This window comes from Melanerpes formicivorus, unplaced genomic scaffold (genome assembly GCF_026170545.1).
Source record: "Melanerpes formicivorus ecotype bairdi unplaced genomic scaffold, bMelFor1.0.p_v2 SCAF_75, whole genome shotgun sequence".
NCBI classification, from domain to species: Eukaryota; Metazoa; Chordata; class Aves; order Piciformes; family Picidae; genus Melanerpes; species Melanerpes formicivorus.
This window is the reverse complement of record NW_027142427.1, coordinates 1,307,656-1,331,631: the sequence shown is the minus strand read 5'-3', so window position 1 is coordinate 1,331,631 and position 23,976 is coordinate 1,307,656. Positions and strand designations below refer to the sequence as shown.

The following is a 23,976-nucleotide window of genomic DNA, read 5'->3' as shown; positions in this document are numbered from 1 at the left end:
TTCCACTCAGAAATAAAGCATTGGTGATCAGGAAAGATACCTGGTTTCTGTCTGAAAGAAAATAGTCTGAGGATTTTGGAGATATTGATATCTTCCTCGAGTTCTGCCTGCTGTACACCAATCTCACGCCAGCATCTTTAATGGACTTACCCTTCATTTATCTTCTGAGAGTGAGAAGAGAATCAGACACTTTTATTTTCAAAAGTTTTCATTCTGGAAGTGGAAAAATTTTTCAGTGCCTCAGGAAATTACTGGCAAACCTGTGCTGAAGGGCAGGGTTCTCCATCTCCCTTTGGACCTGCCACAGTGCTGGCAGCCAGATGGCACATTCCTTCTGCCACTCCAACTGGGACCCTTTACCTGAGGATCACCTCTTGCCACAAGTTCCTTCTCTAGTTTTACAACCAGATGTTTCTCCAAAAGGAAGTGGGGTTTTCTGGACAGGAGGTAAGGCACTGGTGAGCAGTGCACAAAGATGTGCACAGAGGGCTTGAAATGCCAAAGTTTGAATGCCCTGCAGAGCTGCTGGCCCTCTTTGTCTAGCGTTGGCCAACTGATGTCCTTTCGGTGTCATTTAATTCCTGTGAGGAGTAGGGGGGATACTACTGAACCATTTGCTGAGAATTGTCATTCCTTGAATAAGCAAAGCTGTGGGCAAGGGAGCAGGGCAAGAATCAGGACTCCTCTTTTCTAGGGAACACCATATCCAGAATTTGCCTCTGTTGTGAGAAACCAGCGCTAATGCCTCTAAATGCACTTGGGCCAATTGGAATGTTTCATTTGGCTTTCAACTCCTAATAGCACAACTAAATACAATTTATATTTTGCAGTGGGAAACCCAGATTCTAAGTTGTCTGGGGAGGCAGCTGAGCCCTGAAACTCACTTCCTTTTTCTCCCCGCTTTTTTTTTCCCCCTTAAAAAAGTAGTGTGGAAACAGTTGCTTGCTTGCAAAGGAACAGTTTCCTCCTGAAGATTTCCCAGTGATGGATGTTACAAATATCAGACCAGACTATAGAGCAATTGCTGGAGTTCCTTCTGCAGCCCTTATAAAGCCTCTCAGTGCAGCCATTCTGGCAGTTCCTTAGATATGTGGTTAGAGCCAGCTTGACTGCATTAGGTGTTTAAATGCCCTCCTTTGAGTCCATCTCCCTTTCTCTGTTCTTGATCTTGACACAACAGTTTAGGTTGGCTCAAGGAGGATTGTCAGTGCTGCAGTTCTGACTACTCTTATCTGCAGAGACCTGCAGGGTTAGCAGAGAAAAGCATCCAGCATCTTCCTCTCCTCCGGAAATTGAATGTATTATTTCTCTCAGTCTCCCAGGGGCCACAGCCTCCAAGGCTAAAAAACCCACAACTATTACTGAACCTAATTACCACCTGACAGCAAAGTGCTTTTCCGCAGCATCATTCAGTTACCTCATCAAAAGGAATGTTTGTTTGCTTTCTTCATTTTAAATTAAAGAACCACTGACAGTGGTAACTGAAGCATTTTAATCTCATCAAATATCCATGTCCATCTCTATAGAGACAGCCACACCAGCAGGGAAAGATACACATCTATAATCGGGTTGCACAGAGGAAATTTTTCTCATTCCCCCGGCAGAGCCTGACGGGGTGACAGAGCTTTTGTCTGGGGAGTGCTGCCTCACAGTAAAATCCTAAATAGAGTAAATGCTCAGCTCAAAGCCAGCAGATGTTTAAGGAATAGCTTTTTAAAGATTCCTGTTGTTAATTTGCTGATAGCTTTCAAACACCAGCTTTCCTCTGTAAGTAGAAAAGCGCCTTCTGTCTGTATCCTGGCACTTGTTACCTGACATTTGATCAGAGCTTATATGTGTGTGTAGATGTACATATACACACACACATACTATAGATAATGGACAGCAATGAAATGAAATTGTTGCTTGAAGCTGTCTTGTGAACTGCAAACCTGTCCAAAGGAAAACCTTGCAAACTGCTGGGAAACAGAAGGGAGATGGCTGTGGCTTTAAATACGCCTTGGCTAGGCAGTGGCACTAGGAGAGGACTGGAATATGTAAAATGATACTAAATATCTGTGTAATCAAGGCTAATTATATGGCATGGTTATTAGCTTGAAACAGGACATGTTGTGCCCACAGTTTATGAAAATATATTAAAACATTACCAGATTCCACATACTCATTGAAAGAAAGCTTCTGAGTTAATAAACGTGTGAGGGAAAACTAATTGGCTGCTTTGTCCCAGCCTACTACAGGCAGAACAATTTCTGTTTCAGGGAATTAGCACAGCCAAAAATGTGTTGTAAAGATAGCCCTGGAAATAACACCAACCTGCAACACTTACAGAGCACATCTGACTGAAAGATCTTACAGAAGGCAATGTTTACGTTGGTATCATCATGGTGCAGAAGAGGAAGCTGAGGCACAGAAAGGGAGAGAGAGTCCTGAGGATCAAAATTATGGCTGGTAGCCAAATGCAGGCACTTTTCAGGAGTTGAGTCCAAGCAGTCAGGCTGACAACAGCCATTCTAGGCCATAGGCAATGGGGGTATCTCAGTGTGAACTGAATTAGGATGAGCTGGGGCAAGAGGCAAGAACCGACACAAGAGCTCTGCTTATGGAACCAAGGTTGAGGCTGGGGCTGGGGTACTCTCTGCTCTCTCAGATAATTGTGCAGGTTATTTTAGGAGATAAAGAGAAATAACTGTATCTGGATAAGTTGCCTATGTGCCTGTAGGAGAATCCAACTGGTTGGCTGGACCTGTGGTTAAATTTCACTTGCCCTTGTCTACAGAAACCCCTGAGAGTCACCTGGAGAAGGGGACTTCAGTTCCTCCCTGTGGAACTGTGTCCACCATCCTGTCAGGAGACAGGTTTCAATGCTTTCCCAAGAGGCCACCATGAAAGTGAGGTGAGGGGTGGAACCCACAGTATTTGCTGAGCCTGCCAGTGGGGAAGCAACAGGGGTGCTGTGTTTTGTACCTGAGTGGTTTTTTGCTAGAAATTGTTGAACCCACTATTGTGGTGGTGATGGTCTCCGAAGAGTTGAGGTGAGCTTTAGTGCACCTAACTCTGCACTGGGTGATCTTGTTCCTTCCCAGTCAGTAACAGGAAGTGTTCACAGTTACAGGCTACAGACATCAGGCTTAGATGCTTCTGCTCCATTTGTAACCAAAGGAACTTCTGGACAAACCTCTAGGCTTAAACAGTTTGGGTTTGGGTTTTTTTTTGGAGAGGCAGGGACAGGAGGGCTGTTGGGTTTTGTTTGGTTCAATTTGTTTGGTTGTTTTGTGGATTTGGTGTGGTTTAACAGTGGTTTTATTTCTTAGTTCCTTCTTTATCCTCTCCCTGTCCAGTATGGTTATTCTCCCTCCCACCACAGCTCGTTCAGTTCCTCCTAGAACCTTTCAGCCCCTTTCCTCTGGCTGAGCTTCCTCCAACCTTCCCCCAGGTCCCCTGGGAGCCCAGCCCAGTGGCCACGCAGTGTCCCACAGCACGCAAGTGAAGGTCAGGACTTGTTTCAAACAATAACCCCAATGTGTTCTGCAGTCTTCATGGGAAGACGTTGTGATCCCAAACAAATCTATGTTATCAGCACACTAAGCAATTATTTTCCTGAAGGTGATGTGTCTGCAGCAGATAGGAAAGCATCAATGACTCAGCTGGGGAGGGCAGGAAGGTTAGAATATTTTCCTCTGTGAGCTAATGAAGTAAAAGCCTTGCTGAAAATGCTGAATATTTTCTAGAGTGACAAGCTGGTAGGCCCCTGAATTTCTGACAAATAAAAGAGACCTCTGTACTGCCTGCAGAAGCTGCTGGAGAAAAGAGCACTGCCTCTTAGACATGCTTTAGAGGAGCTCAGGAAAGTCTGTTCTGGACACAAAGACATCTCTGTAAGCTTGGGTCAAGTTAGCACAGAGCGGCTGGGTGGCAATGAAGGTTCATGCCCTTCTTCTCCTCTTGTTACTGGTCTTTTTAAAGCTGCTTAGTGACCAGCAAATTCTGCTCCAAATGCACTCACTGGAAAGCACTTGAGTGGGGTTACCTTTGATGTTACCAGTGGCATAGGGAGCTCTTCCTCTTACTGAGTCTCTCTTCTGTACTCACCTCTTTCTACTTGTGGCAGAGTAAAGGTTAAGATCACTTGGGTCAAAAGTGAGAAGTGGCCTTCACTGAAATCTTTGGTGAAAGGTTAACATTTTGTAAGAGATTAAGAGACAGCAGAGTGCAGTTGTTACAGAGAACAGTTGAGTTTTGCTGAAAAATTCACAAATGCCAGTCACCTTCACTGCCCAAGTCCACCCCCTTGTCTATGCCAGCATTGCTCTCTTCTTTTGCTCAGGCTCATTCAGTGCACAGCAAAGCCCAGCTTCTAGCACAGCCTCAGCAGAGGAGCTGTTGCCTCTTTAAGCCACTGTCTTTTTTTCTCTAAGAGACCCAGTTCAATTTTTCTCATTTTCTGGACACATTGGAGTTCAAATTATAGAAGTGCTCAGTGCTTACAGCTCTGGCTGAGGTTAGTGGAGCTGGGCTTTGAACTGACATAATGTAGGTACCCTGAAAAATCCCACCTGGGCCTCACTAGTGGAGCATTCCGCAACTGGTCTGCACCACATCTTCCTGTAAGTAAAACTCAGGCTCTCTTCTCACAGGAATGTTGGAAGAGGAATCCCTTCCTCTGTGGGAAACTCACAGTTGCTGCACTGATGCGCATGAGAGAAAAGTTCAGGAGAAGACAAATAATTCTGTCTAAGAGCAGGGATTTGATGGCATGCAGCAAATAATGCCTGGGGCCCACACACTGAGCAAACAGAAAAAAGGACAGCACAAAATATTGACTGGCCCTTCATTAACTGCCATCTCTCCATCGTGCCCCAAATGAAGCAGCAGCCTTGTTGAAGAAAAAGTAGGCTGTGATGAGGTAATTAAAGAACACATCAGAAGGCACATCCGCCAGGAGGTTGAATTAAAATTGCTCTGACAGCCTTTATTCTGGTAATTCCTCCTTTTGCTGCTTGACTTTGCAGCCTTAATGATGATATATGAGTTCACAGCTGCACATCCAACAGGCTGGGTAGGCCCACGGGACTGCCCCATCATCCTCCGAGGCGACGGGCACCGTCATCTGCGTCGCATTGCATGGAGCCTTTGGAATGTCTTTCTTTGTACAGGCACAGTCTGATTGGAGGCACTTCTGCCAGAACAACCCAGTCTTTCAAGTTTTGAGCCCCATCTTGACAATAAAGAGCTATGTCCAGAGGTTCTGTGGTCTTACGGGTGCAGGCTGACACCATCTCAGGGATCTGCTGCTTTCTGGCATGTGCTGTGTGTGAGTCCTTCTCTCCCACTGTGTCCAGGACATTCTTCCCAGTGTACTTCCTGTTTTTCAGCAAAACTCATCTCTAGGCATTTAAGCTCTGTCTGTAGGATTTTTGAGGTTTCACCTACATCTAGTAATGCTTCCTTTGACCTGGCAATGACTAACAAGAGGTGGAAATGAAGAAAGCTGGGGTCGAAGTCACCTGTCTGCTTTCTATGGCGGCATCTTGTCATTCTCTAGAGGCTCTGTTTGCTGCCATCCTTAGCTCACCTTTCCCAAACTCAAATCACTGTTTTGTCATCTTTCCCCCCACCATTTTCAGTTGTTAAGAGGAGAGCAGAATCTAATAAAACAGGGGGAAAAAAGTGTTCTAGACCAAATTTGATCTCAATGCAACAGAGGATACAAACAGGCCCTTTACCTCCCTGGGCAACTTGTAACATCAGCAGCTCACCCTGCTGAGGGGGTGAGGGATTCCCAGAAAGTCCCAGTATCATAAATGTTACTGTCAATGCCTCTTGAATTGTGCAGACACAGCAAATGTTTATTCCCCTTCTTCCAGTGCTGCTCTAGAGAAAGGTCAGCAAAATCACCTACAGTCTGTAGAGAAAGGAGAAAATTAAAGGGGGGGAGGGGAGAGGAGGAGACAATTGCAAAACTCTCTATCACCATCCAATCTTCCTTGGAAAGAGGATTGCAGCCCATCTTACAGATTTCACCAGGACCTGCTCCGTTGGCACCCTGTAGCTGTGTCATTTTTGTAGGGGTAAGTGGAACTTGATGGGGCTCTGAGCAACCTGATCTACTTGGGGAACATAGAATCAACCAGTTTGAAAGAGACCTCAGAGATCATCAAGTCCAACCTATTACCTAACACCTCATAACTAACTAAACCATGGCTTCAAGTGCCGTGTCCAATCCTTTTTTGAATACCTTCAGGGATGAGGACTCTACCACCTCTCTGAGCAGCCCACCCCAATGGCCAATCACTCTCTCTGTGAAGAACTTTCTCCTCACCTCCAGCCTAAACTTCCCCTGGCACAGCTTGAGACTGTGTCCTCTTGTTCTGGTGCTGGATGCCTGGGAGAAGAGACCCACCCCCACCTGGCTACAATCTCCCTTCAGGGAGTTGTAGAGAGCAATGAGATCTCCCCTGAGCCTCCTCTTCTGTAGGCTAAACACTTCCAACTCCCTCAGCCTCTCCTCACAGGGCTGTGCTCCAGACCTCTCCCCAGCCTCGTTGCCCTCCTCTGGACACGTTCAAGTATCTCAGTGTCCTTCTTAAATTGAGGAGCCCAGGATGTCTCTGCTGGGAATTGGACTAGATGACCTTTAGAGGTCCCTTCCAACCCAGTGCATTTTATGATTCTGTGACTTTTTAAAATCTCATGTTACCAGCAGAGCTGGCCTGGCCTTCACTGATGCATGACCCTACCAGCCAGCACAGAAACACCACCTCACAGCCACAGCCTGTGGACTGTCTTACCTGCCTCCCTGAGTGTTCAAAAGTAGAAAGCCCACAAGTGTGTAAAAAAACACAAAGACCCTTGTTTGTTTTATCCTCCCACATTGGCCAGTGCTCCTTTAACAGGAAAATGTGAAGAAAAGGACAAAAACAGAACAAAAAAAAACCTGTCGAGGAGTCAAACAACTTCAACCTGATTTCCAGGGCTGTAAATCGTATTAGTAATAGGAGCACTACTACGGTTTAAAGGCAAATTATATGTTTTGCCTCCAAAATTAATTTTTGTTTTCCCCCTCCTCTTCTCTCCTGGTAATTATAATCTGTCAGCTCGCTCCCACGCATGTCTGCCTGCTTTATGTAACTCCTGATACTTGTAGCTGCCGTTACAGAAAGCCTTCCAGGTTTTAACGGGTGACACGTTTGCGTGGGGTGGGGGGGTTCAGGGAAAAGGATCCATTTGCAGAGTTTGGGGAGAGATACGCAGCGCTTGGCCAGCTCCCAGCAGAGGGCTCACCAAAGTACTACATTGCAACAATTACCTCGTCAAGCACTTGGCAACCAGAGAGCCGGCTGGAAGGATTTTACCTTGGGTTTAAGCACACGCACTAGAGCAGATGCAAATAGCCAAAAACATCTCTGCATTGGTCCTGATTTCAGACAGTCCCTGAGCAGAGAATGTGTAAAAATACTTCAAGACTAGCCTGGGGAGCCTGACAGGTGGCCCAGCAGGAGAAAACAACCTGCATTACTGTATGAAGTAGATTGGGTCCATGTTAACAATCCCTTTCAAAACAGAGGTACTGTCAGATGATTAAATTTAATTTACTCTACCTTAATTTACTTTTGGAAATGAGCTAAATGAATAAATTGAATTATGACTACTTTAACTCTGAAGGAGCATATCCACACAGGAGCTTACTGTGGTTTCACTAATCAGCTTTACATTTACACCCTTAAATGTATTTGGATTAGCTCTCACAGGCATGCTCAGGCAGATATGCCTGGAGATATCCACCTGCTTTCCTTCTCTTCCTTGGACTTGTTGCTCAGAGGAAGACAGAGCTCAGTTAAGTGGAATTACAGCATTTGTGTTATTTCATGCTTCATCCCTCTCTGGACATTCCATGTATTTCTAAAGAGCAGGACAGAACACTGCTCTGAATGCAGGGACAGCTGCTGTGTGTAGTTGGTTGAGAAGAGTAATGTCTGATGTACGTAGTGTGTTGGTCCCAATATCATACTGCTAACTCGAACAAGCTCTGCTACATCTCATCAGATAAGTGTAACCCTTTACTTTCCTTTTGCTCCATAAGAAACAGGAGGACAGGAGACAAGACAAAACCCCTTCCCATATGGTCAGCAGCTTTCTTCTCCAGGGTCAGTAAAGTTACACAGTGATGGCTGGGCCTGGGTTATGTGTACTGCTTGTAATTGTAAACAGGTTGTAAACAGGCAGAGGTTGGTCTCTTCTCCCAGGCAGCCAGCACCAGAACAAGAGGACACAGTCTCAGGCTGCGCCAGGGGAAGTTCAGGCTGGAGGTCAGGAGGAAGTTTTACACAGAGAGAGTGATTGCCCATTGGAATGGACTGCCCGGGGAGGTGGTGGAGTCGCCGTCACTGGAGGTGTTCAGGAGGAGACTTGACAGGGTGCTTGGTTACATGGGTTAGTTGATTAGGTGGTGTTGGACGATAGGTTGGACGCGATGATCTTGAAGGTCTCTTCCAACCTGGTCTATTCTATTCTATTCTATTCTATTCTATTCTATTCTATTCTATTCTATTCTATTCTATTCTATTCTATTCTTTTCTATTCTATTCTATTCTATTCTATTCTAGCTACTTCTCTTTCTCTTGTGTGACAACGTGGTTCCAGTTACAAGCCAATTATTCCTGCTTTCCTGTGCTGACTCCTCAGTGAAGCAGGTATGCCTTGCTGCAGCGAGCTGGGAAAGGATGGCAGGAACTGAGGGCTGGACAAGCACACCTGTGGCAGACAGAGCCACCTGCAAACTGAGCTGGGCTTTAATGCGATGCCTTCTTTGTAAGCAGCATGGACCAGCTCCTGCTTTCAGAAAGGCAGGGCAACGGAGTATGGACCTGATGAGATTTCCAGATAGGGACAGGATTCTCCAGACACCACATTAGTGGGGTTTGTATGGCCCAGAAATCATCAGCTACTGTAATAGCTGGGTGGTCATGTGAGAAGCACGAATTTGTGCTCACTTTCTGGAAACAGGCACAGGTGACCGGGAGAGAAAAAACCCCACAAGAATCAAGCCTGTGGTAATGACCGAGGACTTCTGACCTTTGCTCTAGCATTTCAGACTTGTTTTTATTGCTTCTAATTGGCCTTGCTTTGGAGCACACACATTATCTAACTGGCAGGGCACTGGCTGCCATTATCTGCTGTGCTATTTGATTTGTGGGTTTTATGTTTGAGACTTGTCAGACGTCCCCAGAAAATACGGCGCTACCCTTGCAGTGTCAGATACGGGCCTGGTTAATTGTGCAGCCCTGAGAGGGAAGCATTTGAAGTAATCAGGCATTGATTGTTTAGCTGCAATGGATGCAGTGGAAATGCATCTCCTCTGTATGGAAAGTGTAAAAATTAGATCAGCAGCCAGATTTCTTGGTTTCAGGGATCAGAGGTTAGGCATTTACCAGCCTTGATGATTCATTTTTGATCCCACTCGTGTGGCTTTGGATAACTTAGTTTTCTCCTCACTTTGCAATTGAAACATAAATTCTTTTCTATTTTGGCCCTCTTTAATACACCAGCTGCAAAGTCACTAATTCAAATCTGTTTTTCCCCACCTCAACTAGCTTCACCAGATGGAAAAAGAGTATGTGTGAAAGAGCTCAAAAAGTCACAGTGGCACAAGCATGCCTGTAGTAGTGGCTTTGTAAATCACAGAACTGTTAGGGTTGGAAGGGTCCTCAAGGATCAGCCAGTTCCAACCCCCCTGCCATGGACAGGGACACCTCACACTGCATCAGGTTGCTCAGATACACATCCAGCCTGACCTAAAAAATCTCCAGGGATGGGGATTCCACCATCTCCCTGGGCAACCTGTGCCAGTTTCTCACCACCCTCATGGGGAAGAACTTCTTCCTAACATCCAGTCTGAATCTACCCATTTCTAGTTTTTTTTCCATTCCCCCTAGTCCTATCAATGCCTGACTCCCTCAAAAGCTTTCCCCAGCTTTCTTGTAGCCCCCTCCAGATACTGAAAGGCCGCAATTAGGTCTCCTCGGAGCCTTCTCTTCTCCAGTCTGAATATCCCCAACTCCCTCAGTCTACCCTCAGAGGAGAGGTGCTCCAGCCCTCTGCTCATCCTTGTGGCCCTTCTCTGGACACCTTCCAGCACCCCCAGATCCTTCCTGTAATAGAAGCTCCAGAACTGGATGCAATACTCCAGGTGGGGTCTCACCAGAGTGGAGTAGAGGGGGAGAATCACCTCCCTCAACCTGCTGGCTATGCTAAAGCATCAGTCTGGTTTGTAAGTCTAGTTCATTTTAAGACCTTTAAAATTCAAGGTTTTCTAACAATTCTAAATACAGATAGGTTTTTTCTAGTTCTGAATATGTACTCTTCAGGGCCACAAGGATGAGCAGAGGGCTGGAGCTGTTCTGCCATGGAGACAGACTGAGAGAGTTGGGGTTGTTCAGTCTGGAGAGGAGAAGGCTCTGAGGAGACCTAATTGTAGCCTTCCAGTATCTGAAAGCTGGGGAGGGACTTATTAGGGTGTCAGGGAGTGATAGAACTGGGGGGAATGGAGCAAAACTAGAGAAGGGTAGATTCAGATTGGATGTGAGGAAGAAGTTCTTCCCCATGAGGGTGGTGAGACACTGGCACAGGTTGTCTAGGGAGGTGGTGGAAGCCTCATCCCTGGAGGTTTTGAAGGCCAGGCTGGATGTGACTGTGAACAACCTGCTGTAGTGTGAGATGTCCCTACCCATGGCAGGGGGGTTGGAACTAGGTGATCCTTGAGGTCCCTTCCAACTTTGACAATTCTGTGATTCTGTGATGTGGACACAGGTCTTGTCTTCCTGCAGATGGGCTGAGAGAGCTGTAGGAGGCTACAGGAATATCCCCATTTTGCAGGATGTAAAAAAGCATTGCTGAAAACACCAACATGTTAGACCTCCACGTGAATTATGCATCTGCTATAGTTAGGCAGAAGCAATTTTGCTGCTGAAATCAGAGGTTGCCTTTTTTTTTCCCCCGTGGGTGTTTTGTAACTTAAAATTGTGTTGAGATCAAGCATGTAGTGGGTCTGGGGGTGGGGTTTAAAGTAGTGAAGGTGAATGTATTCAGATTATTCAAGTGGTGATATTATTTTTTCTGGATGTACAATTAGCTGACTGAGAGATGCGTGAATTTGGTATTGTAATTGCTATGCTCCTGAGGTTTCAGTTTGCAAAACAGTTTGCATGGCTACAGGATTAACTGGGGGGGGAGGGGGTGTGTGTGATGTGCATGCAGCAGCACCGTGATTCATCTGGCAGCTGGCTGGGTGTGCAAAAACATCACACTGTCATAAGCACCTCATGTGAGCAGAGTGGCTGATACTTGCAGTGCTTCAGTTCAGTGGATGTCTGGATGGCTGCTCAAAAAGCCCAGTGCCTAAAGATCCCGCCTGTAAGAAGAGGAATAGTGGCCAGCAGAAGCAGGGAAGTCATTGTGCCCCTGTACTCTGCATTGGTTAGGCTGCACCTTGAGTCCGGTGTCCAGTTCTGGGCCCCTCAGTTTAAGAAGGACATTGAGACACTTGAACGTGTCCAGAGAAAGGCAACGAGGCTGGGGAGAGGCCTTGAGCACAGCCCTGTGAGGAGAGGCTGAGGGAGCTGGGATTGTGTAGCCTGGAGAAGAGGAGGCTCAGGGGTGACCTCATTGCTCTCTACAACTACCTGAAAGGTGGTTGTAGCCAGGAATGGGTTGGTCTCTTCTCCCAGGCAACCAGCACCAGAACAAGGGGACACAGTCTCAAGCTGTGCCAGGGGAAGTTTAGGCTCGAGGTGAGGAGAAAGTTCTTCACTAAGCGAGTCATTCGTCATTGGAATGGGCTGCCCAGGGAGGTGGTGGACTCACCATCCCTGGAGGTGTTCAAGAGGAGGTGTTCAAGAGGGGATTGGATGTGGCACTTGGTGCCACGGTCTAGTCATGAGGTCTGTGGTGACAGGTTGGACTTGATGATCTTTGATGTCTCTTCCAACCTTTGTGATACTGTGAAGAGGCTGAAGGGAGACCTTATTGTTTGCTACAATTTCCTGAAAGAAGGTTGTAGTGAGGTGTGTGTTGGTCTCTTCTTGCTAGTATCAAGTGATGGAACAAGAGGAAATGGCCTCAAATTGTGCCAATGGAGGTTTAGATTGGATACTAGGAAAAAATTATTTGCTTGAAAAAGTATCACAGTCTCACAGTATCACTTAGGTTGGAAAGGACCTCGAGGATCATCGAGTCCAACCTATCAACACAGACCCCATGACTAGACCATGGCACCAAGTGCCACGTCCAATCTCCCCTTGAACACCTCCAGGGATGGCCAGGCATTGGAATAGGATGCCCAGGGAGGTGGTGGAGTCACCATCCCTGGAAGTGTTCAAGAAATGTGTGGACACAGCACCTCAGGACTTGATTTGTTTGCCATGGTGTTAGGTTGACAGTTGGACTCAATGATCTTAAGAGTTCCTTTACAGCTGAAACAATTTTGTGATTCCAAGTGCTGCTGGTACACAGGATTCCCTTTTTTCTGTGTTACCCAAGTCATAAGCAAGCAAGGAGGTTCAAGACCCATTTTTACCCTCTTTGTATGTTTCATATTACGTTATTTCCTTCACTCACAGGAAACATCAATACTGTTCAGCAGTGCTGCTCTAGTGTTGTGGGCAAGAGGGTGCAGACAAATCAGTGTCTGTGTGGAAGAGGCAGCCTCAGCAGGGCCGGGAGCCGAGCCCTGCCTGCCTGGCCAGTGCTAGCTCTGCCCTGGGAGCGGGCGGGCAGGCTGTCAGCAGTGACACGGGCAGTGCTGATGCAGCCCCAGGGCAGGGGCTGGCTTCTCTGTGTTTTGTGTGATTCTCCCTTTGGTCCACAGCTGCTGCTGTGTTTGGGTCTCCAGCAGTGTCTAGGAACATGTCAATGTAATTATACGCCGAGCCGGAGAAGCCCTGTGTTCTCACTTCACTCTGCCTTTCAGGTCTTCCTCCCAGGCTCCTCATTTATTTATTTTTGTCTCCGTGTTTATCTCTTCAAAATACCACTGTGCCTTAGGTTGGTGATTGAGCTGTGGAGACACAGTCGATGGTGGCAGCTGTGACAACAGGGAGGAGGGGAGGGCTGGTGGAGCTAAAGCCTTCTAAGCCCTGTGCCCTGTCAGCCCCTACATTATTTTGATTCTTTTAAAATGTATTCCAGAACCTCCTTCTGCAGATAAAAGCAGAAGCACTGACAAACACTCTTCTGGTCCTTCTGTGTCTCTGTCAACAGGCAAGTCTGGTGGGGTCCAGTTTCTCAGGTGTGGGGAGATCAAGGAACCTGGGTTTCTACCTCAGCTCTTTTCCTTTCAGTTCTCCCCGAGTCTGCTGCATGGCCTTCAGTAGGTTACTTCTGGTAGAGTGGCTGTGGGAATGGATAGGTCTTTCCCTTCCTAGATTGTGTGTCTCTGTATGAATTAGTCCAGCACCAACACCACCTTGGGTCTCCAGGTGCCATAATGAATACAAGTAACTGCTGTCAGAGGGAGCAGACTGAGTGCTTAAAGAGCAGATCAGGCACAAGCACAGGAGCCTCTGCATTTGTACCCTGCCATAACAGTGGGGGGTGAATGAATGAAATTGGCAAGCTATGGCAGATACTAGAGGGGCCAGGAGCTGACTGAGAGGGCATGTTAAAGGCTCATTGGACCCTCTTAGCTGGTGTGAGCAAGGGTGACATTGTGCTTTGATTTCCTTCCTTGGGATGGGAACAGCTGGTCAGTTTTTGCTGCTTTCACAAAGCAGAAGCCATCAAAAGGTCTATCTGCTTTTACATCTGCAGCACTGGGGGAGGTAAGCCATGCTCTTCCAAAATAAATGGGAGGTGCAGCACCACAGAGTTGGAGCTTGGTGCATGCGGGGGATGATGATGGCTGCTTGGGCTGAGTGTAGAGGGACCCCATTCATGGCTGTCAGTCCAGGCAGCGCTGTAGGGCTGCCACATCCCTTTGCAATTCAGCCTCCCATGAAAGCTGAGCACGATGTGAGATGTGCCACTTGCTTGACAGAACAGGGCTTAGGCACAGGGCAGGGCTGTGACTGTCTGGTCACTTGTGCCCAGCTTGCTGTGAAACATGAGTGTGTCAGGACCTGGAGGAGAAGCGGTGAGAACGCTGAACTGTGAGAGGCAGGATTTAAGAGAGGCCTTTAAGTAAACAGGTTATATAAGTAAACAAAACAGAAATGTTACAAGATTAACTGATAATAAAGGAGAGAGAAGTACTTTTCCTTAAAGCAGCAAAAATTGATCTTGCACCCTGTAAACACACACCCAGCAGCACTTTGTCAGAGAAACAAGTAGCAAGACTTATCAAGAAACCAAAGCCTTACAAAGTAGATCTGTTCCTCTGGACAAGCTGTGGGAAGCCAAGGAGCTGTTTGTGTGATGCTGAGTTGTGACGAGCTCAGATCTCATCCTATGAACTCCTGGGACACCACCACAAAAGTACTTTGTATTTAGCATAACTTTGCTCCCCTGGAGGTCAATACTTAAACTCTTGCTCTGCTAGGACTGTAGCCCATAAGGTACACTGGAAATTGAATGCTGTGCAATAGTGACAACTACAGTTCTGCATGACTACTAGATAATTGGAGCTAATGGACACAGAGAAATAGCAGTATCACATCAGAGTCTTTGAAGGCATTGGTCTGGAGGCTGGAAACACCAGATCATGTGTTGGGTGTTCCCTGGCCACGCAGCAGAAGTCTGTCACTACAGAGTTTGGCCCCAGCTGTGAACACCCCTGGCGGTGGGGTCAGTCTGCTGGTGAGAAGGCTTGTAAACAAGCTGTCCTCTGAGGAGCACATGACCCAGAAAGAAATATTCACCGTGATACAAGGGCTGTTAATGAGCAGAAATTAAGTGAAACATCCCAGGCATATGGGGACTGCAGTGAGGAGAAAACACTGCCAAGTGCAGTAGCCCAAGGGGAAGCAGTCAGACCCTTCCCTCGGAGAGCTCAGAGCTAACACAAAGCCCTTGAAGTCTTCTGGAAGGACTAACCCTGCTCTGGCCAGAGGAGGATGGGACCAGCTGGTCTTTAACCACCTTTAATTTGTCTCGGGCTGCCAAAGCCTTCCTTGCAGATGTACTTCACTGCAAGACTTTACGCATGGCTTCTCCTCCGAGCACACTCCACAGACACTGTACCTGCTGCTGACACTCCTCAGTGTTTTTACAATACCTGTCCTCTCTCTCTCTCTCTCTCTTCCTTTGGCAGGAAGGAAAAGCTGCCGGTTTTTAAAGGCACCACCCAGAGGGGCGAAGGGAACAGCCATGCTGGTGGCAAGCCAGAGAAGAGGAGCCAGGTGCATCTGAAGGAGTAGTGTCTCTCCACATGGTGAGAGGAGAAGAGGAGAGAAGAGCTGGTCTGGGAGGCATGGTGGAGGAAAAAGTTGTGGTCTGGAACCGATGGTGTTTCTCTCTTTATCCCAGACAAGTATTTCTAAGATAACAAATAGTCCAAGGGAGAAAGAGGGAGAGGGAAATTAGCTAGACATTTTACTATTGATTCTTTCTTATTTTATAGATGGTAAATCCATTTCAGTGCTTTTTCTTCTTTCTGTTATTTTTTGTTTGACTTTTTGGTTGGTTGGGTTGGGTTTTGTGTTGTGTTTGGGGGGGGAGGGGTGTTTTTTGTGGGTTTTTTTGGTTGGTTGGGTTGGGTTTTGTGTTGTGTTTGGGGGAGAGGGGTGTTTTTTGTGAGGTTTTTTGGTTGGTTGGGTGTTGTGGTTTGTTTTTTTTTCTTTATCTCTGGGGGGAAAAAAAGAAGGAAAAAAAAATAGAGTGACCCAATAGATTTACAGGAATCATTTGTGGTGGCTGAAAAGCGATTTGTTGAAATGAGATAGCCTTCCTTTTCTCCACCAGCCTCTCTCTCTCTCTCTCTTTCTTTGAAGGGGTAATCCATACGATGGGCTAAGGAGGGAGTCCTGGCTCCCCTGCTGCACCATGTGATTTGTCCCCTTTTAGTGTCAGGCTCAGAAGCTCTTACACCAATTGCATGTGCTAGCCCTGTTAGCTTGCATTAAGAGAGCCTGATAAATAGCTTCTGGGAGTAAGGCAAGTGCTCCTCAGTGTGCTGTTCATCATCTGCTGCATGGGTAGGTTTTTTGCTCTTCTATCAGATCATTTGAAAGAAAAGGGTCATATGAGAAATGTTACTGTCAGGCTGCAGGCATGAAGCCCACTGCAAGACCTGTCTAACAGGCAGGAACCATTGTCCTCCAGTATAAACTAGCTGGGGCCTAGCAAGACTGGACTTCCCAACAGATGAGGCAGTGTGAGCAAGGGGTAGGGCTGAAATGGAAGAGCAAACAGTGTTGTGCCCCTGCTGCAAGAAATCCCAATTGAAACCTCACCAGCTTCTCTTAAATGGACAGCAGGTGAAATCTCTGCTTGAAGCCACCATCTCTAGGCAGTCTTGTCTCTTGTGTTCTGTGATGAAACATCTGCCAGTGATGTGGATCTGAAGTGCAAGGTCAGTGATTCTCAAACTGGAGGAGAGAGTAAAAGAGAATGACCTTGAGAAGAGCCCAGGTGTCTCACAGGAGAAGGGAAGAGAGAGTGCACTTCAAAGTGCCTCTTGCCAACCTATCAGAAGCCTTGGGAAGCAGCTTCTCTTCACTATCTTCTGCTAGTGGCTGGGTTGCCATGGTGGCTTGGAGGAGAGAAAGTGCCAAGACACAGGAGAAACGGAAAAGAACCAGATTGAAGATGAAGAAAGACATGTGAAACAAGACAGAATGAGCTCCACTTGGTGTGGGGTGGCCCTGAAGAAGTAATAGCCTCAAGCACTCCATTCTCTAATCAAAGAGCTGGGTTGGTTGTTCCTCTTGTCTTTCCAAGGATTTGAGTGCCATGGTCTAGGAACACAGTCAGACTGGGTCCTCATGCTGGCCTGTGTGTGAGAAGAATGCATCCTAAGGGTGAATGAAAAGGTACAGGAGAATTATAGGCTAAATCAGACCCTTCAGGTAACTTAAACTTACTGTCTCTTGTGAAAGCATACTCCCTGATTCTTCAGCAATGGAGACCTGGCTGCAAGGCCTGAGTGTGACCAACAGTGAATCAAGGTACGATCCTAGAAGGAACTGAAAGCAGCCTGGGTTGTATTTGTGCAGCCAGGAAGCTGGCAGGCCCTCATATGGCTTACATGTCTTTGAATATGGTTCCCATATCTGTATCTTGAGCATAGAAGGGAGTTCTGTGTAAGGTCCTTGAACTCCTGTCCATGCAAGTAAACACAAAGCAAGCAGGGTTAAGGCTGAGGTCTGTGTTCTGTATCTCAGGACCCCTCCCACATTTCTGAAGACCCATCATGATAGCCCTTCTGTGAACCACTGGTACGTGGCTTTCATCCAGTTAGCATTCCTGCAGCCAGAAAGAGTGAGCAGATGCTAGTCAGGACAAAAATTTGGCTTTGCCTGCCTCTGAAAAAGGACAAAGTACTCAGGATCTGACAAGGCTTGAGCTGATTGTGCTTGCGCATTAGCCACCTGTTAGCTGGGCTTTCATTAGTTAGTGTATCTCTGATAAGGGGAACTTGGTTGAAAACAAGAAAGAGATACCCCCACACTGGAAGGAAAATGATTTCAAATACCAAGCAAACCTGATGTCGTCAGTATTTCAAGGTGAGGGGGGTTAAACTGTGCACATTTTTAGGGAGAATAAAATGCTATGATGAATTTCAAGGCATCCAAAAGGCACAGGGCTGGCTCTCTGTCTCCAAAAGCAGAGTAATGAATAGCAGTGACAGTGTGATAATTAAAATGACCTCTTGGAGATATGGATTAGAAGGTATGTGGAGGGGGGGGGTAAGTTCTCCTTTGAATTAATCTAGTTCTAATTTATGACTCTCATTGGGTTTTATAGGGCTTTAGTGGAAGACTTTCAAAGTTGTTTTACTGGGGTGATACTGCTCCTTCTGCATATTCATTGGAAAAACACTGGCAGAACTCCTCATTATTTATTTCTGAATGATTATATATACACATGATGAGAGAGTTTCAGGTATTTGCTTAGCTGCTAAAGAGTCTCCTTTAGAAATGTGAATAAAATTATAAAGCAGCTGTGGAACGAGCGTGTTGTTTCATTTTCATTCCTTCCTCCTCACAGGCCCCCAGAGTCACTTTGAAACCAAGATGTGGACAAGTGGCTTCTGGGAAGCCCTGGTGTTGCCCTGCTCTTGGTTGTCAGAGGCTCATAGATTCACAAATTGCACTGGGGTGGAAGAGACCCTCAAAGGTCATCTTACCCCATAGTAAGCAGGGACACCTCCAACTCGATCAGGCTGCCCAGGGCCCCATTTTGTCTTGAATGTCTTCAGGAACAGGACCTGGACCATATCTCTGGGCAACCAGGGCTCCCTCAATCTGACTTGCAAGAGTCAGTCTCTTCAAGTTCAGAGTAAATAGCTGTCTCCACTTCTTTTCTCCGGCTGCCTCTATCTGCAGGTTCCAGGTCTTAGAACAGACCTAATGTAGACTGCTCATCTCCACCAGAGGTGCATCTGTTCTGCTGAGATATCCCAAACTTTTAGCTGGACAGAAAGAACAGATTGGAGACAGTTACCCATATGGGAAAGGATGACATCCCATTTGTCAACTCCCATGCTGGTAACCTTCTTCCCATCCTCTCCACCTGCCTAGCAATACCATAATATCCAAACGTAAGGTTATCTGCCAAGAGCATCTGCCTTGTTCCTCAGTCAGGCAACATGCCCATTCTGGAGCCCACCCTCTCCATCCTTGTTCCAGCACATCATGTTCAAACTCTTTGCTTTTGCCTCCCATTTCACTCCTGTCTCAGTTTGTCCCTGGCACCTTCTGGTCCACCCACAACCACAGCTACCCTTACCTATTATTTTACCCTGAGATCCTGATCGTGTCTCTTCTGAACCCTACAGACAGAACTGACTCTATTGTGCTTTCCACAGAGCCCCTCCTCTGCTTTCAGAGTCCACCAAAAAAGAGTGTTTCTTGAAAGTTGTCCCTAACCAGCTGAGGGTGGGAGCCTCAGCCTTTCACTGTGGGGTCTCTGCTACCTTGCACGCTGAGGGCTTTCACTTTGGTGTGGCAGTGTGCATGATGTGCACATACCATTTCTCAAACTCTTGGGGGGACCATCATGGCAGCCAAATACCTAAGACCTTTCACTCCCAGTCTCTAGTTTGCTTTCCTCCCACATGAGCACTGAAGTTGTTCTCCTCCACCTGAGCAAACAGATCCTGCTTCACAGCCTACTTCTAGCCTGCCATGGGTCTCTTGTGCCTGGAGAAGAGGATCTGTGTCTCGGAGGTAAGTAACATGTTGTACACTCAACAGTTATTCTTTACTAGTCTGTAGTGGTTTGAGCCTTAGCTGAGAGTTAAAAGCTCAAATGGGAAAAGGCTGAGAATCTCTTCCCCACTCCCCCCCACCTCCTCCCTCCAAACAGGGAGAGGAGGAAAAAAAAAGGGGTAAGGAGCAAATCCACTAAGCAACAATCTGGAGTCAGCTTAGAAGTAGAGAGGCAAATAATTTTTCTTTTTCTTCAAATTATATATATATATATATATATATAACAATAACAGGGAAAAAACAAGGTTCACAAGGGCAAGGAACAAGAATGGATGGGAGTGGGACAGAAAAAAAAATAATACAAAACCAGTCTTTCTCTGAGGAGGTGCAGAGGCAGCAGGGAAAAGGATCAGGTCCGGCCACGTGGCTGAGGAGCAGGAGGGCAGCTGCAGTAGCTCTCATCCAGTAGAGGCAGGAGCCAAAAAGGAGATCCAACAGCTATGATGTCCTGCTTTTTATACCCTAGCTGGGCAGGGAGGGGGAAGTGGAACAGACTCAGCTTTCCCAGGGGGGAAACGCCCTTCAGGGAGTGTAAAGTACCCGCAAGCCCTCCACCCTGCTTTCTTCTTTTGTTTTCAGAAAGAGGTGTTAACCCACCACATAGTCACTTGTGTCAGGTTTAAGGTGAGGAAACACCAAGGATCTTTAAAGATTCAGAAGCCAATATGGGTCCAAGAGTGGGCATCTTAATTTGACAGAACAGCATTTAATCTTAGAACAGAAGCACGGATTTATCTGATCTCCTCTTGTGGGGAGACCTGCCTGGGGAGCTGGGCATCCCTCCCTTGGAGCAGGAGCAATGTATTTATTTCCCTTTGTACAAGACTGGGAGATGAATATTAAAATGCTGAAATTAACTTGTTTTCTGTGCATTCTGCTCTCCTGACAAGAAAATCCTCCTACAAACCCCTGCTCAGGCCGCCTAACTGCACCGCATTGGACCCTCGCTGTGAGGGGATTATATATTCTGATTGGGGCTGCATTTGCAATTATTTTCTCTGCCACACCAAAGACCTTTACTGCAGAGCGGCAAACCAGTTATAGGAACATGAAATGCTTTGACTTCTTCACTAGGGAAACATTAATCCAATCATGGGTTATGTCCATTACAGACTATGGCAATATTGTATACAGGAATTCCCTGGAGAAGGTTCTACAAAAATTGGAATCTCTCTATAACCATGTTATGAGATTTACTGGTGTGGATAAAATGGGCAGAGTTAAAATTACCAGGCTGGCTATCTCTAAAAGACAGGTGAAGTCTGCTGGCTATCATTGCTTCATAATATTACAAATGGAATAGCCCTGGAGTAATTGAATAACACATCTGCTGCAAAAGCCTCGTGAACTGCTAGAACCTAGAGATAGGCTGCAAGGAAACAATGTATGTACAGCACCTCTTACCCTGTGCAGGAAGATACCACAAATGCAGATACAGATTCTCCCTTTGCCTCCTAGATTATCTGTGTGTGTGTTTGTGTCTAGCTACCTCTTTTCATATAAAAATAAGTTAAACCAGTTCCCTCAGCAACCAGAGGCATGGTGCTGGATGGTAATGATTCATAAGCAGAGCTCACAGCACTTCCTTTTGTACTGGAGGTTGCTAAAAACATTTGACATGGCTTGTGAAGGAGGTAGTTGCTGTCTCCCTAAAGTGTCTCTGTCCTTGTGCAGAAATAGATTTCAAAGTCCCCTGCAAGAGCTGATGAAGCTCTTCCCTATGCTTTAGTATCATCATCCAGCGGACCACAGCCATGGTTTAGTAGAGAGCAACTTCAGCGGGTGGCTGTAAGCCCAGGGCTACAAGGAAGGTGTGTATTGACACTGCTGCTGCAGCCACAGCCAGGTGCAGACTGTCTGTGTACCCTGCATGCACCCTTCAGAGGAGGAGCCACAGCCTGCAGACTGCCTCAGCATCGCTGTGCAATGCAGTTGGCTCACCTCCGGCCATGGAAGAGCCACATGCTCCAGACCCAGCAGAGCTGACCAACCATCACTTCATCAACCATCTGTTCTCTGGAGGTAAGTGTGCCGCACTGGACTTCCCATGGTGTGTAAAAGGGGACTTCAGATCCAGTAAGACACAATACATCCTTCTGTGGTTCTGCCTGGGCATGGAGGAGCACTTCTCATTACTCATGTTCTTCCCCAGCTGGTAGCTCTGAGCAGAGATCCAAGGGTACCTGACATGAACTGCACTGCAGCAGCATGGTATTCAGGGGTTGTCACTGCTGGTCAGTACAGAAGGTGTGATTTATTTCACATTTTATGCACCTCTCTGTGGCACACTGGCAACCATGGAAGGCAGGCATACATTTGAGAGTCTGGAGGAGTGTGAATCCTCCTGTGGAATGGACACTGGGTAGGCTAAGAGTGTAAGTACTGATGGAAGCGGTATGCAAAAGGACTTGGGAATCAGAGTTGTTTGGGGTTTTTTTCATGAAGTTGTTAATTAAGTTCTGTATCATTTAAAATTATTTGTTTGGGTTTTTTTTTCATTCTTGGTGGTGATTTGGGGTTTGTTTTTTGGGGTTTGGGTTTTTTTTAATACAAATTTATGAAATCTGAGCCCACTGCTTTTCCAGTAAGAGTGGAAATTTACTGTTTGGAAGCAGGGGGAACAGCTCTAACTTAAGCTTCAGGATCAATAGCCTGGCTGCTAAAAGGAAGATTCTCTTGCCAGGCAGTATTTGGAAGAAGAAAGTACAAGAGCAAGTTTCACCTTTGGAGTTGAAGTCTTTCTCACAGTCATAAGGGTGCCAATAGACTACTGTGGTCCCTTGTTGCATACACAAAATTATACTGAGTACAAAGAGTCCCCTGTTCACTTGGCACATTCAGGGCTGTTACCCCTGGTACTTTCAGCCAAATCAACCCCAACAAGTGCTGAGGATTTGTGCACATCTCCCTTCAGTGCTAGGTGACAGTGGGGGGTGTTTTGTACCATGTGTGGACCACTAAGGTTAATGTTCTGTATCATTTATGACCCATTTTAAGGCTGGATTAATAGATTTCTGGAAGTGTAGGCTTTCCAGGCCCTAAGTGTTACCCATGTCAGGTGATGCAGTTGCAAGACACCCCTTTACAGAGCCCTGCTGCCATAACTGATGAGGCCATTTGATGGTGTGGGCAGAGCTGAATGCAGAGCACAGTCCTGTATGGAGACAGTGTGCTCCGGATTGGGGAAGTTGTTGTCTGGCAAATCCATGTTGTACTTAGCACTTTCATTTCTTTCTCCCCCAAGGCAGACTCCTTTTCCCTTTCAATTGGTCACAGCCTTGTCACACTCCCAAAGAGTTTGAGCAGCTGATCCTGACTCACCAAGTGGGGAATAAATAGCACATCTTGACGAAGGAGTAGGAGGAAGATGGGACAAAAAAAGATGAAGGAAGGTGATTTAACTTCAGCTCAGAAAGCTGGTTAGAGCACAGAGGTGCTCTTTAACATGGAGATGGCTCTTGTAGAGATTATTGTTCAGCACTGAGAGCTAAGTGATACCTTTGGTTCTTTTAGATGGAGTTTTGCTATTATTCTAAACAAATGCAGGGCTTCACCCTAGAAGTCTTCCATGCAACTCTCAGCTCATGCATAGATCCTGATGTTGTAAAATTGAGGCTAAGTTGAGGGATATTTCTTTTTGTGGTTAATTTCTACCATCCAGAACCCCACAATTATTCTACCTCATACCAGGATACACCTTTTCCCCATGTGAGGAAACACTCATTTCTCACATGGTGGTCCAAGACTCAGGCAGCTGAAGTGAGCTGAAGCAGGACAGAAATGGGTCACAGAGTCAAGGAGGGGAGTGAATGAGACTCCACAGCTGAGCCACAGCAGCCAGCTGAGAGATGACACTGGGTGCTTTGCTAAATCATCACAGATGCTTCCAAGGCGGTGCTGGCAGTGAGCAAACAGTAATTAATAACAGCTGTTAAATGCAGATATTTCATACTCCTCAACCTTGAAAGAGTGGGGGAAAGGATTTTTGCAAAATACTTCCTTTTCTATCACTTTCATGTTCAGTTTCCTATCACTTTCCTAGTACATGTTCAGCACACCGTCTCCCTAAACTGAGCTGTCATTGAGCCATCCAGAGACTTTCCAAACTATTCATCTATGGATTTCTGACTGAACCAGCTGTAAACATCACAGTCCCCAGGTTATTAGCTAGCTCCATGCCCACGATACCATTCCAGGGATGTGTCAGATAACATAGGTTGTGTGGAAAGACACACAGAGAACCGCCCCAGAAATCCCCATGCCGCTTGCTATAATCAGTGTAGGTGCCACTTTTGGGGGTTGCCCAGGACACCCTCAAGATGTCTTTGATGACAAGTCATAGTATCATAGTATCATAATATCATAGTATCATAGTATCAGTCAGGGTTGGAAGGGACCACAAGGATCATCTAGTTCCATCCCCCCTGCCATGGGCAGGGACACCCCACACTAGATCAGGCTGGCCAGAGCCTCATCCAGCCTGGGCTTAAATACCTCCAGGGATGGGGCCCAAACCACCTCTTGCTCATCTGTATAGTCCATAAACAAAAAGCTAAAAAGAACACACTTCATTTAGTCATTGCAGATAGGTACTGGAGCTACTGGAGCAGTTCTG

General features: G+C 46.5%; 1 protein-coding gene across 2 annotated transcripts in view; it reads left to right on the top strand.

Annotated features, from left to right (window-relative positions):
• The window catches only part of BEND5 (BEN domain containing 5), a 1,094,864-nt gene extending 1,076,773 nt beyond the window's left edge, over positions 1-18,091 (top strand). The window contains exons 13-14 of one of the 2 annotated variants that reach the window (XM_068163846.1): positions 15,242-15,361; positions 15,921-18,091. In XM_068163846.1, the coding sequence (XP_068019947.1) occupies positions 15,242-15,347 (106 nt within the window). In that variant the 3' untranslated portion in view covers positions 15,348-15,361; positions 15,921-18,091. The other variant, XM_068163845.1, reaches the window with a different exon arrangement.
• The last annotated feature ends 5,885 nt before the right edge of the window (positions 18,092-23,976 follow it).